At 56.8% G+C, this 22,224-nt stretch overlaps 2 protein-coding genes across 2 annotated transcripts in view; one reads left to right on the top strand and one right to left on the bottom strand.

Moving 5' to 3' along the window:
* LOC144500258 (vasoactive intestinal polypeptide receptor-like) overlaps positions 1-1,152 on the bottom strand; it is a 248,782-nt gene extending 247,630 nt beyond the window's left edge. The window contains exon 1 of the mRNA XM_078222934.1: positions 1,116-1,152. Within this exon, the coding sequence (XP_078079060.1) occupies positions 1,116-1,152 (37 nt within the window). The remainder of the gene's footprint in view (positions 1-1,115) is intronic.
* LOC144500567 (uncharacterized) overlaps positions 1-22,224 on the top strand; it is a 1,101,151-nt gene that overhangs the window by 272,859 nt on the left and 806,068 nt on the right. The window lies entirely within an intron of this gene.

The following is a 22,224-nucleotide window of genomic DNA, read 5'->3' as shown; positions in this document are numbered from 1 at the left end:
CATATTTACTCGGCTAATCCCCTGACATTAAGGGGCAATTTAGCATGGCCAATCAACCTAACCCACACATCTTTGGACTGTGGGAGGAAACAGGAGCACCCAGAGGAAACCCATGCAGTCACGGGGAGAACGTGCAAACTCCACACAGACAGTGACCCGAGGCTGGAATTGAACCCGGGTTATGGCGCTGTGAGGCAGCAATGCTAACCAGTGTGCCACCGTGCTGCCCTGAAGAAAATAATGAGCAAGAGGCCATGGTAGTGAGTGATCTGTTGGGGGGTGAGTTACTAGAGGTTGGTCCATCATTCCAATTGACACACATACCATACAAGGTCTTTGTTGACTTTATTAAGGAGTCAGTATTCAGATCTTCATTCCTCTGAACCTTATAGTGTATTATCTTGTATGTCGCTGGTTAACCATGAAAGGTTTTTCAGGGAGAACAACCCTGATTCAAGGCTTGAGTCCACAGAAGCCAAGGTAGAATCTTCAGAGATTCTGAAGCCTCAGAATCCTGCACAGGAAACATGTAAACAAGCAGTTCCTCCACAGGAAACTTGTCTTCATATTGGCTTAGAGAGTCATTTCATCATATAAAGTGTTGTTCTCTAATTGTATGCTGTATAAAACATTCCCATTGCCCATGGAGGAGCAACTTTATACAGAGAAAGGTGTGGTAAAGTTACCCACCCGCCCACACAAAGATCATTTTTTTTCCCTGAAATCTCATTGGGAAATCATCCCTTCTTTTTTTCCTGAAATAATTATAGGAACTTGACACTTTTCTTCTTGTTGTTCAGAGTCATTGGCTCGGATCTTCAATATCAGTTTTGTCTTGAATACAGCAGTGAACCATACAGCTGTGAATGTCTTCATTGGAGTTGAAGGTCATTCATCTTCTCAGATTTTTCCCTGGCATACTTTGAGGTGAACATTCCTCAGAGAGCCCCAGAGAATTTCTTCTCTTCTAGTTTAAGAGAGTCTAAAGGTGGAAGTCCTTTGGTCTTCTCCCTGGGCATCAATATTTAGTTGTAAAAGATCTTCCAGCACAGTTCTTCCAGTTATAGAATCATAGAATCATAGTTCAGCAATCCTGAAGCCTACACTCTGATTACCATCAATATTGGAAAGTTTCTGTTGCATTTCACTCATCTTCTAAGGAAATGAGGAGTTCCTGTATGTCTTCAAGATGTCTTCCCAAGAGCCAAAGAAACTGTGGGAGACTGAACAGTGACTTTGGGAGGCAGATGAATATGGGTAGCAATTCATTAGAATCTCTAGCAGTAAAAAGGAAGTTACAGAAATGCAATACAAATAATATCAATGTTGTTTAATATTGTTGTTAAGAATTTGAAAGAATACTCGGGAGTGGTATAGCAAAATGAGTAAATAGCACTAATATGTTAATGAGTGATGTAGTTGATGATGTGTTAGCAGTCAGGTCCCAGACTCTCTCTCAGAGAACGGATGCAGCACATTGTACTCAGGAGTAACAGACCTACTCTGTTTTTCATATAGAGCGATAATAAACCAGCTTAGAGCAAGTATCAGAGTGAGACGACAGTCTGTCTAGGGAAGATAGGTCACGCGTACCAACAGCCAGGAGTCATCCCAAGAGTACCCAGAGCAAGGTGGCAAGATGCAGTGTTTATGACCTCTTTGTGGAGGCAGTGGCATAGTGATATTATCACTGGATTAGTAATCCAGAGACTCAGGGTAATGCTTCTGGGACCCAGTTTCAAGTTTCACCTTGGCAGATGGTGAAATTTGAATGACCTTTTGATGGCCATGAACACATCTGGTTCACTGATGTATTTTGGGGGTGGGTGGCGGGGTGGGGGGGGGAAGAAAATCTGCCATCCCTACCTGGCCTGGACTAGGTGTGACCAACTTCAATGTGCTTGGTCCTGTAATGGCCTAGACAATCATTCAGTTCAAGGGCAATTAGGGATGGACAATAAATGCTAGCCCAGTCCATGTTCTATGAATGAATAAAAAAAGGGAACTGAGTCATTGCTGTTGTCAAATCTCAGGCTTCAAGAACAACACTCAAAGTCAAACTGCAAGCACAGCATCATTTAATCTTAACTTCTTGACATGTGTTATCTGACCTTCAACCTCTTCAAGATACCATAAGTTACCGTACAGTATCTTATCCGAATATTATGACACAGTGTCTAATACAGAAATATACACTCACACACACATACACACACTCACACATACACACACTCACACACACTCACACATACACACACTCACACACACACACACACATACACACTCTCACACACACACTCTCACACACACACACATACACTCACACACACACACACACACACACATACACACTCACACACACACACACAAGTTATTATCATGCCAGCTGGTACTGGGCACAGAGGTGAATGATCAAAGGGAAATTAAGGAAATAAAGGTACACTGGTTATTCTTCCTTCAATACCACTGCTCTGAGCTTTGAAGTCGGAGGGAATAATTTGTGCGTTGGAAGCTACCAGGGTATGAAGACTGAGCTAGCTATAGTGAACAAGGAAATTAGGTTAAAATGTAGGACAGTAGAGATGCAGTGGCAAATGTTTAAGGAGATATTTCATAACACTCAGCAAAGATGTGTTCCAATAAAGAATAAATACTCAATGAGAAGGATGCATCCATTGCTAACTAAAAAGGTTAAAGACAATATCAACCTGAAAGAAAAAGCATATAATTCTGCAAAGATTAGTGGTCGGTCAGAAAACCGGACAGAATTTAAAATTGTGCAAAGCATGACAAGAAAATGAGGGAGAAATTGGAGTGTGCTCAAAATATATCAAACTGTTGTAAGAGTTTCTATAAGTATTTCAGAAATGAAAAGTGTAATTAAAGTGTCTGCGCATCCTCTACAGAGTGAGTTGGGGAATTAATAATTGGGAATAAGGAATTGTCAGAAGAGTTGGAAATATATAGGCTGGGATTCTCCCAGCCTGTTGCATTGCTCGAGTAGCGCAGCAGGCCAGGAGACATCAAAGAAGGGCCTGGAGCGTGACTTGCGAGTCTCCCAGACTATGGTTTTCCACATAATCAGCCCTGCACTAGAAATCAGCACGAGGCTGATTACCACATGGAAATCGTCATTTCCATATAATTAGCAGGTCTGGGACAGTAGTCTCTGGATTTGTTTGTGTCTGCCCTGCGCCAGAAGAGGTTCCCACCAACAGGATTTACAACTGCTTCCCACCAATGGGGACCAGGTGTGCTCAACTCACTGGTAGGGACAGAGGCCACTGTGGTCCCCCCCTGTCCCCCCCGGGAGGTCGGGGGGGGGGGCAGCAGGATGCCCCTTGGGCAGTGCCAGCCTGTCATTGTCAGCCTGGCACTGCCACTGGGCACTGGGCAGTGCCAAGGAGATAGGGCTTACAGGGGGCAGGGTCTACTGGGGGATCGATTGGTGGGAGGAGGCCTGCTGCACACTCGGCAATGGGATCGGTGAGGGAAGCAGGGAGGGGGCAATCGGGGCTGCACATGTGGGGAGAATCAGGGCTGGCCAAGGGAGTTGTGTGTGGAAGGGGGGGTGGTGGGAAACAATCGATAGGCCAGCGATCGGGAGGCCGGTGATGAGGGGCCAGTGCGCATACACCGATCTCTCCACTGACAGATCGGCACATGTGCAATGGCCCACTCAACACTAAGATGCCGGCCTCTCCGTGGGAGAGTCCCCACCGTCCATTTTCCAGTGTGAAACCCTCTGAGGCACAGAGTACCAGAGATTCATTCCACTAAGTATGCACAAAAAGCAGGTGGGAAAATCTCCTGTTTTCCCACCCGTTGGGCACTTTAGTTTTTTTTGGGAGAATCCTGTCTATTTTCTGTCTGTCTTCGCTGTTGAAGACACAAATAGCATCCAAGAAATAATTGTAAATTGGGAGGTGAAAGGCAGGAAGGTATTTCAAATAATTGCAATCACCAGGGAAAATGATCAGAACTAAAGGTTGACAAATGCCTAGGACCTGATGGACTTCATCCGAGGAACCTAAAATAAGTGGCTGCAGAGAGAGTAGATGCATTGGTTGTAATTTTCCAAGATTCCTTAGTTTCTGCAAAAGCCTCATCAGATGGGAAAGTAGCAAATACTCTGTATTTGCTCTATTAAGGGAAGGAGACAGAATGCAGGAACCTGCAGGCTTGTTAGCTTGACATTTGTCACAGGGAAATGCTGAAATCTATTATTAAGGAGGTTATAGTGGGGCACTTAGAAAATCTCAATGCAATTGAGTAAACTTAAAGGACGAGGGAGACAAGTAATGGGTTGAATGGTTATAGAGAACAGGCAGGAAAGTGGGGGAAGATTTGCCCCCAGAAAAACTAAATGCCCAATGGGCAGGAAAACTGAGATTTTTGGACAAACTTGGTTGAATTTCCGGCACTCTGTACTTCACACCAGGAAGCCGTCAAACCCCCCCCCCCCCACCCCTCACTACACACTCTGACACCCCTCACTTGATGGCTGTGCATCTGCTCCAGGGCCCAGCCTGCAGACACCTCTAATGTCACCTCATGCCAGCCAGTTTTATTTAAAGACCAGGTGCTGTCTGGCTGCAGACACTGAGGAAAGGTTTTTCAAATAGTAATGTTTCAGCAAACACTGAGAGAGAGCTAAGATTCTGTGATGCTTCCCCAGAAGGCAGTGGGTGAATGGCCATGGAGGAGGCATGAGGAGTTCTGGGAATGGGTGAGGGGATGAGGGCTAGCAGGCCTCTCAATACAACACCGTCAAAGGGCCAGAAAACCAAGGTGGGTCTTCTAACAAGACCACCTCAGCATTCTCCCGTTCCCAAACTGACTCCAATCTTGTTTCAGGGTCAGTCAGACTGATCCTCTCTCACCCACTGCCTCCCCAGAGTGAAGATTGCACATAACAAAGTCCTCTAAACCCAGTCAGGAAAGTTCCAAACTTGAGCTACCCACCGTGGCAGTGAAAATCCAACTTGTGGAGTCACTGCTCGGCATTTTCCACTTCAGAGACAATGTGAGGTGGCAAAATTCAGCGTGTTTCCCACTGGCCGCAATGGCGGGTTGCTGCGCAGATCATCCGCTTATCAGCTCATTATATATGTGATGCGCGTTATCACACACGAGGCTTGAGATGCTCAAGGAAATAAAGGCTTTTATTTACTATTACAACGAAGCTACCATGTATAGTACACGATCCCAGACTGAGGGGTCCCAGACAGAGCAGTGACCTTTATACCTCTCCCAGGAGGCGGAGCCCGACTGGGATGTACCATAATAACTATAATACAGGTGTAACAGCCCAACCCTAACCCCAACAGCAACAAGTAGAACAACCCATCCCTAACCCCAACAGCAACATATATACATACTCGTAGTACTGGCCAGACCCTGGCTCAGTACTACCTAGTGGGAACCAACGATGGTTCACCACAATATGCATGATCACAAAGTGCATCAGATCCTGTGGTATGTAATTCGCCCGCCCCGCTCTAACCTGATTGGATCATCTTCCCGGGCATGAGATTTGAGCAGCATACCAGTACATCATTCACTCACAGCAATTCCTGGTCAGGTATGAGAGTGATTGTCCCCCAAAGCCAAGAGGTCGCATGCTCCTAGATTCAGTGACAGAGCACTGGAGGGATGCTGAGGAGAAATGCTGGGGCACCCTCTATCCCCATGATGCCAGATGGAAGTCCAGCAACCACACCGTTCCGGCTTGGAAGAGGTAGCCAGTGACATAAGCACCAACTCTGTACATAGGAGATCTGCCCATCATCCAGTGCAGGAAGAGGATGAATAATCTCATCCATTCTGCCAGGATATCAACCTTCTCCGCACTCACAGCTCACACTCTCACAGTCACAGGATGACACTCCACAGAGATCCCACACACTAACATCACAAAGGACATCACTGCTAATTCTCTCATACATACCTTGACATCTTCATCTCCTCTCACATCTTAAGTAGCTCATGTCCTCAGCCTTTACACAGACCCACACAAGGCAGGCATCCTTATCAGTCCTCTTCATGGTCTGTCCCACAGAATGTAGGTAGGGCAAGTTTGCCCACAACAAACGGGAGAGATCTCTGACCGGGGTGGGATGTTGATGCCTCGTCATCAGACACACCATATAACCGTCAAGATCTAAATCCTGCATCCTAAAGAGTACACAACAGCTACTAACCATTCTCACTCTTAGACCATTTCACAGTTCCATATTGAGATTCTTATAGCTTGATATAGGCATACAGAAACTAACCACAACAAGGCCAATATTAGTTCTATTTTCCAGAGATGTGGGCATCACTGGCTAAACCAGGATTTGTTACTCATCCCTAATTACCCTTGAGAAGGTGATGGTGAGCTGCGCTGTTCAACTGCTGCAGCCACTGAGCTGTAGGTACACCCACAGTGCTATTAGGAAGTGTGTTCCAGGATTTTGACCCAGTGACAGTGAAGGAAAGGTGATATATTTCCAAGTCAGGATGGTGAGTGGCTTGGAGGGGAACTTGCAGGTGGTGGTGTTCCCATGTGACTGCTGACCTTGTCCAAACCTGGTTGTTGGTTTGGAAGGTGCTGTTGAAGGAGCTTTGGTGAGTTTCTGCACTGCATCTTGCACAGAGTACACACTGCTGCTACTGTGCATTGATTGGAGAGGGAATGAAGATTTATGGATGAGTCATAGAGGTTTACAGCATGGAAACAGGCCCTTCGGCCCAACTTGTCCATGCCACTCTTTTTTTTTAACCCCGAAGCTAATCCCAATTGCCCGCATTTGGCCCATATCCCTCTATACTCATCTTATCCATGTAACTGTCTAAATGCTTTTTAAAAGACAAAATTGTACCTGCCTCGACTACTACCTCTGGCAGCTTGTTCCAGACACTCACCATCCTCTGTGTGAAAAAATTGCCCATCTGGACACTTTTGTATCTCTCCCCTCTCACCTTAAACCTATGCCCTCTAGTTTTAGAGTCCCCTACCTTTGGGAAAAGATATTGACTATCTAGCTGATCTGTGCGCCTCATTATTTAATAGACCTCTATAAGGTCACCCCTCAGCCTCCTACGCTTCAGAGAAAAAAGTCCCAGTCTATCCAGCCTCTCCTTATAACTCAATCCATCAAGTCCCGGTAGCAACCTAGTAAATCTTTTCTGCACTCTTTCTAGTTTAATAATATCCTTTCTATAATAGGGTGACCAGAACTGTACACAGTATTCCAAGTGTGGCCTTACCAATGTCTTGTACAACTTCAACAAGATGTCCCAACTCCTGTATTCAATGTTCTGACCGATGAAACCAAGCATCCCGAATGCCTTCTTCACCACTCTGTCCACCTGTGACTTCACTTTCAAGGAGCTATGAACATGTATCCCTAGATCTCTTTGTTCTGTAACTCTCCCCAACACCCTACCATTAACTGAGTAAGTCCTGCCCTGGTTCAATCTACCAAAATGTATCACCTCGCATTTGTCTAAATTAAATTCCATCTGCCATTCGTCAGCCCACTGGCCCAATTGATCAAGATCCCATCGCAATCAGAGATAACTTTCTTCACTGTCCACTGTGCCACCAATCTTGGTGTCATCTGCAAACTTACTAACCATGCCTCCTATATTCTCATCCAAATCATTAATATAAATGACAAATAACAGTGGACCCAGCACTGATCCCTGAGGCACACTGCTGGTCACAGATCTCCAGTTTGAAAACAACCCTCTACAACCACCCTCTGGCTTCTGTCAAGCACAGTAAGAGTTTTAACAACACCAGGTTAAAGGACTTTAACCTGGTATTGTTAAAACTCTTCCTGTGTTTACCCCAGTCCAATGCCGGCATCTCCACATTCTGTCAAGCAGCCAATTTTGTATCCATTTAGATTCCTCACCCTGGATCCCGTGCGATTTAACCTTATGCAACAACCTACCATGCAGTACCTTGTCAAAGGCTTTGCTAAAGTCCATGTAGACAACATCAACTGCACTGCCCTCATCTACCTTCTTGGTGACCCCTTCAAAAAACTCAATCAAATTTGAGAGACATGATTTTCCACTCACAAAGCCATGCTGACTGTTCCTAATCAGTCCTTGCATCTCTAAATGATCCTGTCTCTCAAAATACCTTCTAACAACTTTCCTACCACACATGTGAGGCTCACTGGCCTGTAGTTCCCAGGCTTTTCCCTGCAGCCCTTTTTAAATAAAGCACAACATTTGACACTCTCCAATCTTCAGGCACCTCACTTGTGAGTATTGATGATTCAAATATCTCGGCTAGGGGACCCGCAATTTCCTCCCTAGCCTCCCACAATGTCCTGGGATGCACTTCATCAGGTCCCGGGGATTTATCTACATTGAAGCGCTTTAAGACTTCCAGCACTTCCTTTTCTGTAATATGTACATTCCTCAAGACATCACTATTTATTTCCCCGAGTTCCCTAACATCCATGCTTTTCTCAACAGTAAATACTGATGAGAAATATTCATTTAGGATCTCACCCATCCCTTGTGGATCCGCACATAGATGACCTTGTTGATCCTTAAGAGGCCCTATTCTCTCCCTTGTTACTCTTTTACCCTTTATGTATTTGTAGAAGCTCTTTGGATTCTCCTTTGCCTTATCTGCCAAAGCAATCTCGTGTCCCCTTTTTGTCCTCCTGATTTCTCTCTTAACTCTACTCCTACACCCCCTATACTCTTCAAGGGATTCACTCGATCCCAGCTGCCTATGTATGTCATATGCCTTTTTCTTCTTCTTGGTCAGGGCCTCAATATCCCGAGTCATCCAGGGTTCCCTACTTCTGCCAGCCTTGCCCTTCACTCGAAGAGGAATGAACACTGGTTAACACACTTTTAGAAACTTAGAAACACTACAGTACAGAAAGAGGCCATTTGGCCCATTGAGTCTGCACCGACCACAATCCCACCCAGGCTCTATCCCCACATCCTTACATATTTACCCACTAATCCCTCTAACCTACACATCCCAGGACACTAAGGGCAATTTTTTTTAGCATGGCCAATCAACCTAACTCACACATCTTTGGACTGTGGGAGGAAACCGGAGCACCCGGAGGAAACCCACGCAGACACGAGGAGAATGTGCAAACTCCACACAGACAGTGACCCAGGCCCCTGGAGCTGTGAAGCAGCAGTGCTAACCACTGTGCTACTGTGCGCGTGCCGCTTTTTGAAAGCATCCCACTTACCAGAGGTCCCTTTGCCTTCCCACAGACTCTCCCAATTAAGATTTGAAAGTTCTTGCCAGATACCATCAAAATTGGCCTTGCCCCAATTTAGAATTTTAACTTTTGGGCCAGACCTATCGTTCTCCATAGCTATCTTAAAACTAATGGAATTATGGTCACTGGTCCCAAAGTGATCCCTCACTAACACTCCTGTCACCTGCCCTTCCTTATTTCCCAAGAGGAGGTCAAGTTTTGCCCCCTCTCTAGTCAGGCTATCCACATACTGAATGAGAAATTCCTCCTGAATACATATTTCTCTCCATCCAACTCTCTAATACTATAGCTGTCCCAGTCAATGTTCGGAAAGTTAAAATCCCCTACTATTACCACCTTATTTTTCTCGGAGCTATCTGTAATCTCCTTACACATTAGCTCCTCAATTTCCAGCTGACTATTTGGGGAGCCGATAGCACAACCCTATCAAAGTGATTTCCCCCTTCTTATTTCTCAGTTATACCCATGTAGACTCAGTGAACGAACCCTCATATATATGCCCTCTCAATACTGTCACGATGTTTTCCCTAATCAAAAGTGCAACTCCCCTATCTCTGTTACTTACTGTTCCATCTTTCCTATAGCATCTGTACCCTGGAACATTGAGCTGCCAGTCCTGTCCCTCCCTTAGCCAGTCCCACGTACCCATCCATGCACTGAGTTCATCTGCCTTGCCCGTCAGGCCTCTTGCATTGAAACAAATGCAATTTAATCTGGACTTCCCTTGCTCTCTGCTCTACTTTTGTCTGATCTGTCTGGTACTAGGATTACTGACACTGCCTTTACTGTTTAATTTGCTCTCTTTAACTTCTGTGCTTTCCTCAACCTTCTCTTCTGTCTTCCTACTGCTTTGGGTCCCACCTCCCTGCCAAACTAGTTTAAACCCTCCCGAGTGGCTCTTGCAAATCTCCCCACCAAGATGTTAGTCCCCCTCCAGTTCAGGTGTAACCCATCCCTCTTGAACAGGTCACCCCCTTCCCCAGAAGAGATCCCAATGATCCACAATTCTAAATCCCTGTCCCCTGCATCAGCTCTCAAGCCATGCATTCATCTGCCTAATCTTCCTATTCCTACTCTCACTAGCACGTGGCACCGGTAGCAGTCCAGAAATTATGACCTTCGAGGTCCTGCACTTTAGCCTTCTGCCTAACTCTCTATATTCACACTTCAGGACCTCATCCCTTTTCCTACCTATGTCATTGGTACCAATATGTACAACGACAAAGAACAAAGAACAATACAGCACAGGAACAGGCCCTTCGGCCCTCCAAGCCTGTGCCGCTCCTTGGTCCAAACTAGACCATTGTTTTGTATCCCTCCATTCCCACTCCGTTCATGTGGCTATCTAGATAAGTCTTAAACGTTCCCAGTGTGTCCGCCTCCACCACCTTGCCCGGCAGCGCATTCTGGCCCCCACCACCCTCTGTGTAAAATATGTCCTTCTGATACCTGTGTTAAACCTCCCCCCCCCTCACCTTGAACGTATGACCCCTCGTGAACGTCACCACCGACCTGGGAAAAAGCTTCCCACCGTTCACCCTATCTATGCCTTTCATAATTTTATACACCTCTATTAGGTCTCCCCTCATCCTCCGTCTTTCCAGTGAGAACAACCCCAGTTTACCCAATCTCCCCTCATAACTAAGCCCTTCCATACCAGGCAACATCCTGGTAAACCTCCTCTGCACTCTCTCTAAAGCCTCCGCATCCTTCTGGTAGTGTGGTGACCAGAACTGGACACAGTATTCCAAATGCGGCCAAACCAACGTTCTATACATCTGCAACATCAGACCCCAACTTTTATACTCTATGCCCCGTCCTATAAAGGCAAGCATGCCATATGCCTTATTCACTACCTTCTCCACCTGTGACGCCACCTTCAAGAATCTGTGGACTTGCACACCCAGGTCCCTCTGCGTATCTACACCCTTTATGGTTCTGCCATTTATCGTATAGCTCCCCCCTACATTAGCTCTACCAAAATGCATCACTTCGCATTTATCTGGATTGAACTCCATCTGCTATTTCTTTGCCCAAATTTCCAGCCTATCTATATCCATCTGTAGCCTCTGACAATGTTCCTCACTAGCTGCAAGTCCAGCCAATTTCGTGTCATCTGCACCCCAGTTACACCTTCTTCCAGATCGTTTATATAAATCACAAACAGCAGAGGTCCCAATACAGAGCCCTGCGGAACACCACGAGTCATGATGTGGAGATGCCCGTGTTGGACTGGGGTAAACACAGTAAGAGTTTTAACAACACCAGGTTAAAGTCCAACAGGTTTATTTGGTAGCAAACACCATTAGCTTTCGGAGCGCTGCTCCTTCGTCAGATGGAGTGGAAATGTCTATTTGCATTATGTCTATGTGCATTTCCACTCCATCTGACGAAGGAGCAGCGCTCCGAAAGCTAATGGTGTTTGCTACCAAATAAACCTGTTGGACTTTAACCTGGTGTTGTTAAAACTCTTACTGTGAACACCACTAGTCACAGGCATCCAGCCGGAAAAAGTCCCTTCCACTACCACCCTCTGTCTTCTGTGACCAAGCCAGTTCTCCACCCATCTAGCCACCTCCCCCTTTATCCCATGAAATCCAACCTTTTGCACCAACCTACTATGAGGTACTTTGTCAAACGCTTTACTAAAGTCCATATAGACAACATATGGACCTCTGGCTGCTCTCCCTCCCCCTTGAGAATGTCTTGCAACCTCTCAGAGACGTCCTTGACCCTGGCACCAGGGAGGCAACCTACCATTCTGGAGTCTCGAAACGCCTGTCTGTGCCTCTAATTAGCAAGTTCCCTATTACTACTGCTCGCTTGCTCTTTGCCTGACCCTGCTCTACAGCAGAACCAGGTGTGGTGCCACAGGCCTGGCTACTGCTGGTATCTCCCCCTGACAGGCTATCCCCCTCAACAGTATGCAAGACGGTACACCTGTTTGAAAGGAGAATAGTCAGGAGCCTCCTGCACTACCCGCCTGCCTCTCCTGGCGGTCACCTATCTACCTGATTGAACCTGTGGTGTGACACCTTCCCTGAAAACCAGATGTGTTTTTATCACAACTGACCATAGTTCCATGGTCATTGTTACCGAGATTCGCTGATCACTCTCTCTGATAGTGCAGTGCTCTCTTAGTGCTTCACTGGAGTGTTGGCATGGATAAGACACTCAAATCTCTGGAGTGGGACTTGAACCCAATCTGCAGGCTCAAAGGTGAGGCAGCGCCCACACTGAATCAAGTGACTGGTTTTTGTTGAGAGTAACATAGCAATTAATTAAGTCACTCCCAACACTTCAATTCTTAAATTATACTCATATTATTTCTTTCAGTTTCACTCAATGTGGGCTGAAAACTACAAAAATATTGAGAGTTCAGAGAATCTAGTCGCCGTGCGCCCCGGTGTGTGCTTTTAGAGTTTAAACACTTAATCTACTGTGAAGCATGGAATTTACTCAAAATTCATTCTGCATTTTGCTAAGCTATTTATTTAGCAGTGAGGCTGAGCATAAATTAATGCTTTTTTCTGATACTTCAGCTGGGGATGCAGATGGAAATTGTGCCTGGATGTTATTATGTGCTCTCTGGGAGGCTGGGCCGCCATTCTCTGAGGTGAAAATTTGCTCAGATTACAAATGAAAGGAAAAGGATTACATTTGCCCCTGCCTGCCTGCCTGCCTTGATACCTCATTATACAGTTCGGCTGAACAGCGAAAAACATCACTTGGATATTATAAATCACATCAAACTGGCTCTGCCAGTTGCAGAGATGGAGTGTGGTTGTTCTCAGTCATAGTGTGGGGCCATTGTTGCCCATTAGTCCCAAGTCCCCTCCCCTTCCCCCTCCCCTCTCCCCCATCCCCTGACCCATCGTTCTCCCCTGCACCTCTCCCCTGCCCCTCTCCCCTGCCCCTCTCCCCTCTCCCCTGCCCCTCTCCCCGTCCCTCTCCCCTCTCCCCTGCCCCTCTCCCCTGCCCCTCTCCCCTCTCCCCTGCCCCTCTCCCCTGCACCTCTCCCCTGCCCCTCTCCCCTGCCCCTCTCCCCTCTCCCTTGCCCCTCTCCCCTCTCCCCTGCCCCTCTCCCCTCTCCCCTGCACCTCTCCCCTGCCCCTCTCCCCTCTCCCATGACCCCGTCCCCATCCCCTCTCCCCTCTCCAATCTCCCCTGTCCCCTCTCCCCTGCCCCTATCCCCTCTACCCTGCCCTTCTCCCCTCGCCCCTGTCCCCTCTCCCCTGCCCCTGTCCCCTCTACCCTGCCCTTCTCCCCTTGCCCCTGTCCCCTATCCCCTGCCCCTTTCCCCTCTCCCTCTCCCCTGCCCCTCCCTTCCCCCCAGTCTCAGAACTTTACCATTCCACTTATTTCTGAAGTTGTCAGGGGTGTTTCTGCTGAGTGTCCAAATCACTTGTCTCCATCTCGCTAAATGTTTAATGAAATGCATCTGTTTCACTCAGAGAAAGTTAACACCCAAGGGTTCGCAACTTTGGGAGCAGGGCAGCCAACTAGGGCATGAGGATGAGCACTCAACAAACTCAGACTCGACAGGGAGTGGAGGATTAGAGATTAACGCAGGAAAGAGATGAAGTGGGAATTGAAGATGCTGTAGATGCTGCCCCTCTCCCCTCTCCTGCCCCGCCCCTCTCTCCCCTGCCCCTCTCCCCTCTTCCGTGCCCCTCTCCCCTCTCCTGCCCCTCACCTGCCCCTCTCCCCTTTTCCCTCCCCTCTTTTCCCTCCCCCCTGCCCCTCTCCTGCCCCTCTCCCCTCTCCCCTTTCCCCTGGCCCTCTACCATTACCCCTGCCCCACTCCCGTGCCCCTCTCCCCTGCCCTTCCCCGCTGCCCCCCTCCCCTGCCCCACTCCCCTGCGTCTCTCCCGTCTCCTCTCCCCTCTCCCCTGCCCCTCTGCTGCCCATCCCCCCGGCCCCGCCTCTCTCCTCTGCCCCTCTCCCCGGCCCCCCTCCCCTGCCCCTCTCCCCTGCCCCTCTCCCCTGCTCCTCCCCTGCCCCTCTCCCCTGCCCCTCCCCTGCCCCTCTCCCCTCTCCCCTTCCCCTCTCCCCTGCCCCTCCCCCTGCCCCTCTCCCCTCTCCCCTGCCCCTCTCCCCTTTCCCCTGCCCCCCTCCCCTGCCCCTCCCCTGCCCCTCTCCCCTGCCCCTCTCCCCTGCCCCTCCCCTGCCCCTCTCCCCTGCCCCTCCCCAGCCCCTCTCCCCTCTCCCCTGCCCCTCCCCCTGCCCCTCTCCCCTGCCCCTCTCCCCTTTCCCCTGCCACCCTCCCCTGCCCCTCCCCTGCCCCTCTCCCCTGCCCCTCTCCCCTGCCCCTCCCCTGCCCCTCTCCCCTGCCCCTCCCCTGCCCCCTCACCTGCCCCTCCCCTGCCCCCCTCCCCTGCCTCTCTCCCCTGCCCCTCCCCGCCCCTCTCCCCTCTCCCCTGCCCCTCCCCCCTGCCCCTCTCCCCTGTCCCTCTCCCCTGCCCCTCTCCCCTGCCCCTCTCCCCTGCCACTTTCCCCTGCCCCTCTCCACTGCCCCTCCCCTGCCCCTCTCCCCTGCCCCTTCCCTGCCCCTCTCCACTGCCCCTCTCCCCTGCCCCTCCCCTGCCCCTCTCCCCTTTCCCCTGCCCCCCTCCCCTGCCCCTCCCCTGCCCCTCTCCCCTCTCCCCTCCCCCTCTCCCCTGCCCCTCCCCTGCCCCTCTCCCCTCTCCCCTGCCCCCCTCACCTGCCCCTCCCCTGCCCCTCTCCACTGCCCCTCTCCCCCACCCCTTTCCCCTGCCCCTCTCCCCCCCACCTGTCCCTCTCCCCCGCCCCTCTCCCCTGCCCCTCACCTGCCCCTCTCCCTTCTCCCTCTCCCATGCCCCTCTCCCCTTTCCACTACCCCTCTCCTGCCTCTCTTCCCTGCCCCTCTCCCCTCTCCTCTCTCCCCTGGCCTTCTCCCCTCTCCCTTTCCCCTTTCCCCTTTCCCCTGGCCCTCTCCTCTCTCCCCACCCCTCTCCCCTGCCCCTCCCACCTGCCCCTCTCCCCTCTCCCGCCCCTCTCCCCTCTCCCACCCTTCTTTCCTGCCCCTCTCCCCTCTCCCCTCTCCCTTTCCCCTTTCCCCTCTCCCCTGTCCCTCTCCCCTGCCCCTCTCCCCTGCCCGTCTACCCTCTCCCCTTTCCCCTCTCCCCGCCCCTGCTCCCCTGCCCCTCTCCCCTGCCCCCTCCCCTGCCCCTCTCCCCTCTCACCTGCCCCTCTCCCCTGCCCCTCTCCCCTGTCCCTCCCCTGCCCCTCTCCCCTCTCCCCTGCCCCTCTCCCCTTTCCGCTGCCCCCTCCCCTGCCCCTCCCCTGCCCCTCTCCCCTGCCCCTCTCCCCTCTCCCCTGCCCCCCTCACCTGCCCCTCCCCTGCCCCCCTCCCCTGCCCCTCTCCCCCTCACCTGCCCCTCCCCTGCCCCTCTCCACTGCCCCTCTCCCCCGCCCCTTTCCCCTGCCCCTCTCCCCCTCACCTGTCCCTCTCCCCTGCCCCTCACCTGCCCCTCTCCCTTCTCTCTCTCCCATGCCCCTCTCCCCTTTCCACTACCCCTCTCCTGCCTCTCTTCCCTGCCCCTCTCCCCTCTCCTCTCTCCCCTTTCCCCTGGCCTTCTCCCCTCTCCCTTTCCCCTTTCCCCTTTCCGCTCGCCCTCTCCCCTCTCCCCACCCCTCTCCCCTGCCCCTCCCACCTGCCCCTCTCCCCTCTCCCCTTTCCCCTGGCCCTCTACCATTTCCCCTGCCCCACTCCCGTGCCCCTCTCCCCTGCCCTTCCCCGCTGCCCCTCCCCCTGCCCCACTCCCCCTGCTCCTCTCCCGTCTCCTCTCCCCTCCCCCCTGCCCCTCTGCTGCCCCTCCCCCCGGCCCCACCTCTCTCCTCTGCCCCTCTCCCCTGCCCCCCCTCCCCTGCCCCTCTCCCCTGTCCCTCTCCCCTGCCCCTCCCCCACCCCTCTCCCCTGCCCCTCCCCTGCCCCTCTCCCCTCTCCCCTTCCCCTCTCCCCTGCCCCTCCCCCTGCCCCTCTCCCCTCTCCCCTGCCCCTCTCCCCTTTCCCCTGCCCCCCTCCCCTGCCCCTCCCCTGCCTCTCTCCCCTGCCCCTCCCCCTGCCCCTCCCCTGCCCTCTCCCCTGCCCCTCCCCTGCCCCCTCCCTGCCCCTCCCCTGCCCCCCTCCCCGCCTCTCTCCCCTGCCCCTCCCCACCCCTCTCCCCTCTCCCCTGCCCCTCCCCCCTGCCCCTCTCCCCTGCCCCTCTCCCCTGCCCCTCTCCCCTGCCCCTCTCCCCCTGCCACTTTCCCCTGCCCCTCTCCCCTGCCCCTCCCCTGCCCCTCTCCCCTGCCCCTTCCCTGCCCCTCTCCACTGCCCCTCTCCCCTGCCCCTCCCCTGCCCCTCTCCCCTTTCCTCTGCCCCCCTCCCCTGCCCCTCCCCAGCCCCTCTCCCCCTCCCCTGCCCCTCTCCCCTGCCCCTCCCTTGCCCCTCTCCCCTCTCCCCTGCCCCCCTCACCTGCCCCTCCCCTGCCCCTCTCCACTGCCCCTCTCCCCCACCCCTTTCCCCTGCCCCTCTCCCCCCCACCTGTCCCTCTCCCCTGCCCCTCTCCCCTGCCCCTCTCCGTTCTCCCTCCCCCCTGCCCCTCTCCCCTGCCCCTCTCCCCTGCCCCTCTCCCCTGCCCCACTCCCCTGCCACTTTCCCCTGCCCCTCTCCCCTGCCCCTCCCCTGCCCCTTCCGTGCCCCTCTCCACTGCCCCTCTCCCCTGCCCCTCCCCTGCCCCTCTCCCCTCTCCCCTGCCCCCCTCACCTGCCCCTCCCCTGCCCCTCTCCACTGCCCCTCTCCCCCACACCTTTCCCCTGCCCCTCTCCCCCCCACCTGCCCCTCTCCCCTGCCCCTCTCCCCTGCCCCTCTCCCCTGCCACTTTCCCCTGCCCCTCTCCCCCCCACCTGTCCCTCTCCCCTGCCCCTTCCCTGCCCCTCTCCACTGCCCCTCTCCCCTGCCCCTCTCCCCTTTCCCCTGCCCGCTCCCCTGCCCCTCCCCTGCCCCTCTCCCCTGCCCCCCTCACCTGCCCCTCCCCTGCCCCTCTCCACTGCCCCTCTCCCCCACCCCTTTCCCCTGCCCCTCTCCCCCCCACCTGTCCCTCTCCCCTGCCCCTCTCCCCTGCACCTCACCTGCCCCTCTCCCTTCTCCCTCTCCCATGCCCCTCTCCCCTTTCCACTACCCCTCTCCTGCCTCTCTTCCCTGACCCTCTCCCCTCTCCTTTCTCCCCTTGCCTTCTCCCCTCTCCCTTTCCCCTTTCCCCTGGCCCTCTCCTCTCTCCCCACCCCTCTCCCCTGCCCCTCCCACCTGCCCCTCTCCCCTCTCCCGCCCCTCTCCCCTCTCCCACCCCTCTTTCCTGCCCCTCTCCCCTCTCCTCTCTCCCCTCTCCCTTTCCCCTCTCCCCTGTCCCTCTCCCCTGCCCCTCTCCCCTGCCCGTCTACCCTCTCCCCTTTCCCCTCTCCCCGCCCCTGCTCCCCTGCCCCTCTCCCCTGCCCCTCTCCCCTCTCACCTGCCCCTCTCCCCTGCCCCTCTCCCCTGTCCCTCCCCTGCCCCTCTCCCCTCTCCCCTGCCCCTCTCCCCTCTCCCATGCCCCTCTCCCCTTTCCACTACCCCTCTCCTGCCTCTCTTCCCTGCCCCTCTCCCCTCTCCTCTCTCCCCTTTCCCCAGGCATTCTCCCCTCTCCCTTTCCCCTTTCCCCTTTCCACTGGCCCTCTCCCCTCTCCCCACCCCTCTCCCCTGCCCCTCCCACCTGCCCCTCTCCCCTCTCCCCTTTCCCCTGGCCCTCTGCCAGTTCCCCTGCCCCACTCCCGTGCCCCTCTCCCCTGCCCTTCCCCGCTGCCCCTCTCCCCTGCCCCACTCCCCTGCCCCTCTCCCGTCTCCTCTCCCCTCTCCCCTGCCCCTCTGCTGCCCCTCCCCCTGGCCCCGCCTCTCTCCTCTGCCCCTCTCCCCTGCCCCCCTCCCCTGCCCCTCTCCCCTGCCCCTCTCCCCTGCCCCTCCCCCACCCCTCTCCCCTGCCCCTCCCCTGCCCCTCTCCCCTCTCCCCTTTCCCCTGGCCCTCTACCATTTCCCCTGCCCCACTCCCGTGCCCCTCTCCCCTGCCCTTCCCCGCTGCCCCTCTCCCCTGCCCCACTCCCCTGCTCCTCTCCAGTCTCCTCTCCCCTCTCCCCTGCCCCTTTGCTGCCCCTCCCCCCGGCCCCGCCTCTCTCCTCTGCCCCTCTCCCCTGCCCCCCTCCCCTGCCCCTCTCCCCTGCACCTCTCCCCTGCCCCTCCCCTGCCCCTCTCCCCTGCCCCTCCCCTGCCCCTCTCCCCTCTCCCCTTCCCCTCTCCCATCTCCCCTGCCCCTCCCCCTGCCCCTCTCCCCTGCCCCTCTCCCCTTTCCCCTGCCCCCCTCCCCTGCCCCTCCCCTGCCCCTCTCCCCTGCCCCTCTCCCCTGCCCCTCCCCTGCCCCTCTCCCCTGCCCCCCTCACCTGCCCCTCCCCTGCCCCCCTCCCCTGCATCTCTCCCCTGCCCCTCCCCGCCCCTCTCCCCTCTCCCCTGCCCCTCCCCCTGCCCCTCTCCCCTGCCCCTCTCCCTTGCCCCTCTCCCCTGCCCCTCTCCCCTGCCACTTTCCCCTGCCCCTCTCCCCTGCCCCTCCCCTGCCCCTCTCCCCTGCCCCTTCCCTGCCCCTCTCCACTGCCCCTCTCCCCTGCCCCTCCCCTGCCCCTCTCCCCTTTCCCCTGCCCCCCTCCCCTGCCCCTCCCCAGCCCCTCTCCCCTCTCCCCTGCCCCTTTCCCCTGCCCCTCCCCTGCCCCTCTCCCCTCTCCCCTGCCCCCCTCACCTGCCCCTCCCCTGCCCTTCTCCACTGCCTCTCTCCCCCACCCCTTTCCCCTGCGCCTCTCCCCCCCACCTGTCCCTCTCCCCTGCCCCTCTCCCCTGCCCCTCACCTGCCCCTCTCCCTTCTCCCTCCCCCCTGCCCCTCTCCCCTGCCCCTGTCCCCTGCCCCTCTCCCCTGCCCCTCTCCCCTGCCACTTTCCCCTGCCCCTCTCCCCTGCCCCACCCCTGCCCCTTCCCTGCCCCTCTCCACTGCCCCTCTCCCCTGCCCCTCCCCTGCCCCTCTCCCCTTTCCCCTGCCCCCCTCCCCTGCCCCTCCCCTGCCCCTCTCCCCTCTCCCCTGCCCCTCTCCCCTGCCCCTCCCCTGCCCCTCTCCCCTGCCCCCCTCACCTGCCCCTCCCCTGCCCCTCTCCACTGCCCCTCTCCCCCACCCCTTTCCCCTGCCCCTCTCCCCCCCACCTGTCCCTCTCCCCTGTCCCTTTCCCCTCCCCCTCACCTGCCCCTCTCCCTTCTCCCTCTCCCATGCCCCTCTCCCCTTTCCACTACCCCTCTCCTGCCTCTCTTCCCTGCCCCTCTCCCCTCTCCTCTCTCCCCTTGCCTTCTCCCCTCTCCCTTTCCCCTTTCCCCTTTCCCCTGGCCCTCTCCTCTCTCCCCACCCCTCTCCCCAGCCCCTCCCACCTGCCCCTCTCCCCTCTCCCGCCCCTCTCCCCTCTCCCACCCCTCTTTCCTGCCCCTCTCCCCTCTCCTCTCTCCCCTCTCCCTTTCCCCTTTCCCCTCTCCCCTGTCCCTCTCCCCTGCCCCTCTCCCCTGCCCGTCTACCCTCTCCCCTTTCCCCTCTCCCCGCCCCTGCTCCCCTGCCCCTCTCCCCTGCCCCCTCCCCTGCCCCTCTCCCCTCTCACCTGTCCCTCTCCCCTGCCCCTCTCCCCTGTCCCTCCCCTGCCCCTCTCCCCTCTCCCCTGCCCCTCTCCCCTTTCCCCTGCCCCCCTCCCCTGCCCCTCCCCTGCCCCTCTCCCCTGCCCCTCTCCCCTCTCCCCTGCCCCCCTCACCTGCCCCTCCCCTGCCCCCCTCCCCTGCCCCTCTCCCCCTCACCTGCCCCTCCCCTGCCCCTCTCCACTGCCCCTCTCCCCCGCCCCTTTCCCCTGCCCCTCTCCCCCTCACCTGTCCCTCTCCCCTGCCCCTCACCTGCCCCTCTCCCTTCTCCCTCTCCCATGCCCCTCTCCCCTTTCCACTACCCCTCTCCTGCCTCTCTTCCCTGCCCCTCTCCCCTCTCCTCTCTCCCCTTTCCCCTGGCCTTCTCCCCTCTCCCTTTCCCCTTTCCCATTCCACTGGCCCACTCCCCTCTCCCCACCCCTCTCCCCTGCCCCTCCCACCTGCCCCTCTCCCGCCCCTCTCCCCTCTCCCACCCCTCTTCCCTGCCCCTCTCCCCTCTCCCTTTCCCCTTTCCCCTGCCCCTCTCCCCTGCCTGTCTACCCTCTCCCCTTTCCCCTCTCCCTCTCCCTGCCCCTGCTCCCCTGCCCCTCTCCCCTCTCCCCTGCCCCTCTCCCCTGCCCCTCTCCCCTCTCCCCTGCCCCTCCCCTGCCCCTCCCCTCTCACCTGCCCCTCTCCCTTGCCCCTCTCCCCTGCCCCCTCTCCTGCCCCTCTCCCCTGCCCCTCTCCCCTGCCCCTCCCCTGCCCCTCTCCGCTCTCCCCTGCCCCTCTCCCCTGCCTCTCTCCCCTGCCCCTCTCCCCTGCCCCTCTCCCCTGCCCCTCCCCTGCCCCTCTCCCCTCTCCCCTGCCCCTCTCCCCTGCCCCTCCCCTGCCCCTCTCCGCTCTCCCCTGCCCCTCTCCCCTGCCCCTGTCCCCTGCCCCTCTCCCCTGCCCCTCTCCCCTGCCACTTTCCCCTGCCCCTCTCCCCTGCCCCACCCCTGCCCCTTCCCTGCCCCTCTCCACTGCCCCTCTCCCCTGCCCCTCCCCTGCCCCTCTCCCCTTTCCCCTGCCCCCCTCCCCTGCCCCTCCCCTGCCCCTCTCGCCTCTCCCCTGCCCCTCTCCCCTGCCCCTCCCCTGCCCCTCTCCCCTGCCCCCCTCACCTGCCCCTCCCCTGCCCCTCTCCACTGCCCCTCTCCCCCACCCCTTTCCCCTGCCCCTCTCCCCCCCACCTGTCCCTCTCCCCTGTCCCTTTCCCCTCCCCCTCACCTGCCCCTCTCCCTTCTCCCTCTCCCATGCCCCTCTCCCCTTTCCACTACCCCTCTCCTGCCTCTCTTCCCTGCCCCTCTCCCCTCTCCTCTCTCCCCTTGCCTTCTCCCCTCTCCCTTTCCCCTTTCCCCTTTCCCCTGGCCCTCTCCTCTCTCCCCACCCCTCTCCCCAGCCCCTCCCACCTGCCCCTCTCCCCTCTCCCGCCCCTCTCCCCTCTCCCACCCCTCTTTCCTGCCCCTCTCCCCTCTCCTCTCTCCCCTCTCCCTTTCCCCTTTCCCCTCTCCCCTGTCCCTCTCCCCTGCCCCTCTCCCCTGCCCGTCTACCCTCTCCCCTTTCCCCTCTCCCCGCCCCTGCTCCCCTGCCCCTCTCCCCTGCCCCCTCCCCTGCCCCTCTCCCCTCTCACCTGTCCCTCTCCCCTGCCCCTCTCCCCTGTCCCTCCCCTGCCCCTCTCCCCTCTCCCCTGCCCCTCTCCCCTTTCCCCTGCCCCCCTCCCCTGCCCCTCCCCTGCCCCTCTCCCCTGCCCCTCTCCCCTCTCCCCTGCCCCCCTCACCTGCCCCTCCCCTGCCCCCCTCCCCTGCCCCTCTCCCCCTCACCTGCCCCTCCCCTGCCCCTCTCCACTGCCCCTCTCCCCCGCCCCTTTCCCCTGCCCCTCTCCCCCTCACCTGTCCCTCTCCCCTGCCCCTCACCTGCCCCTCTCCCTTCTCCCTCTCCCATGCCCCTCTCCCCTTTCCACTACCCCTCTCCTGCCTCTCTTCCCTGCCCCTCTCCCCTCTCCTCTCTCCCCTTTCCCCTGGCCTTCTCCCCTCTCCCTTTCCCCTTTCCCATTCCACTGGCCCACTCCCCTCTCCCCACCCCTCTCCCCTGCCCCTCCCACCTGCCCCTCTCCCGCCCCTCTCCCCTCTCCCACCCCTCTTCCCTGCCCCTCTCCCCTCTCCCTTTCCCCTTTCCCCTGCCCCTCTCCCCTGCCTGTCTACCCTC

This window comes from Mustelus asterias, chromosome 11 (assembly GCF_964213995.1).
Source record: "Mustelus asterias chromosome 11, sMusAst1.hap1.1, whole genome shotgun sequence".
Lineage (NCBI taxonomy): Eukaryota > Metazoa > Chordata > Chondrichthyes > Carcharhiniformes > Triakidae > Mustelus > Mustelus asterias.
Note: the sequence above shows the minus strand (reverse complement) of the source record. Positions and strands in the feature narration are given on the sequence as shown.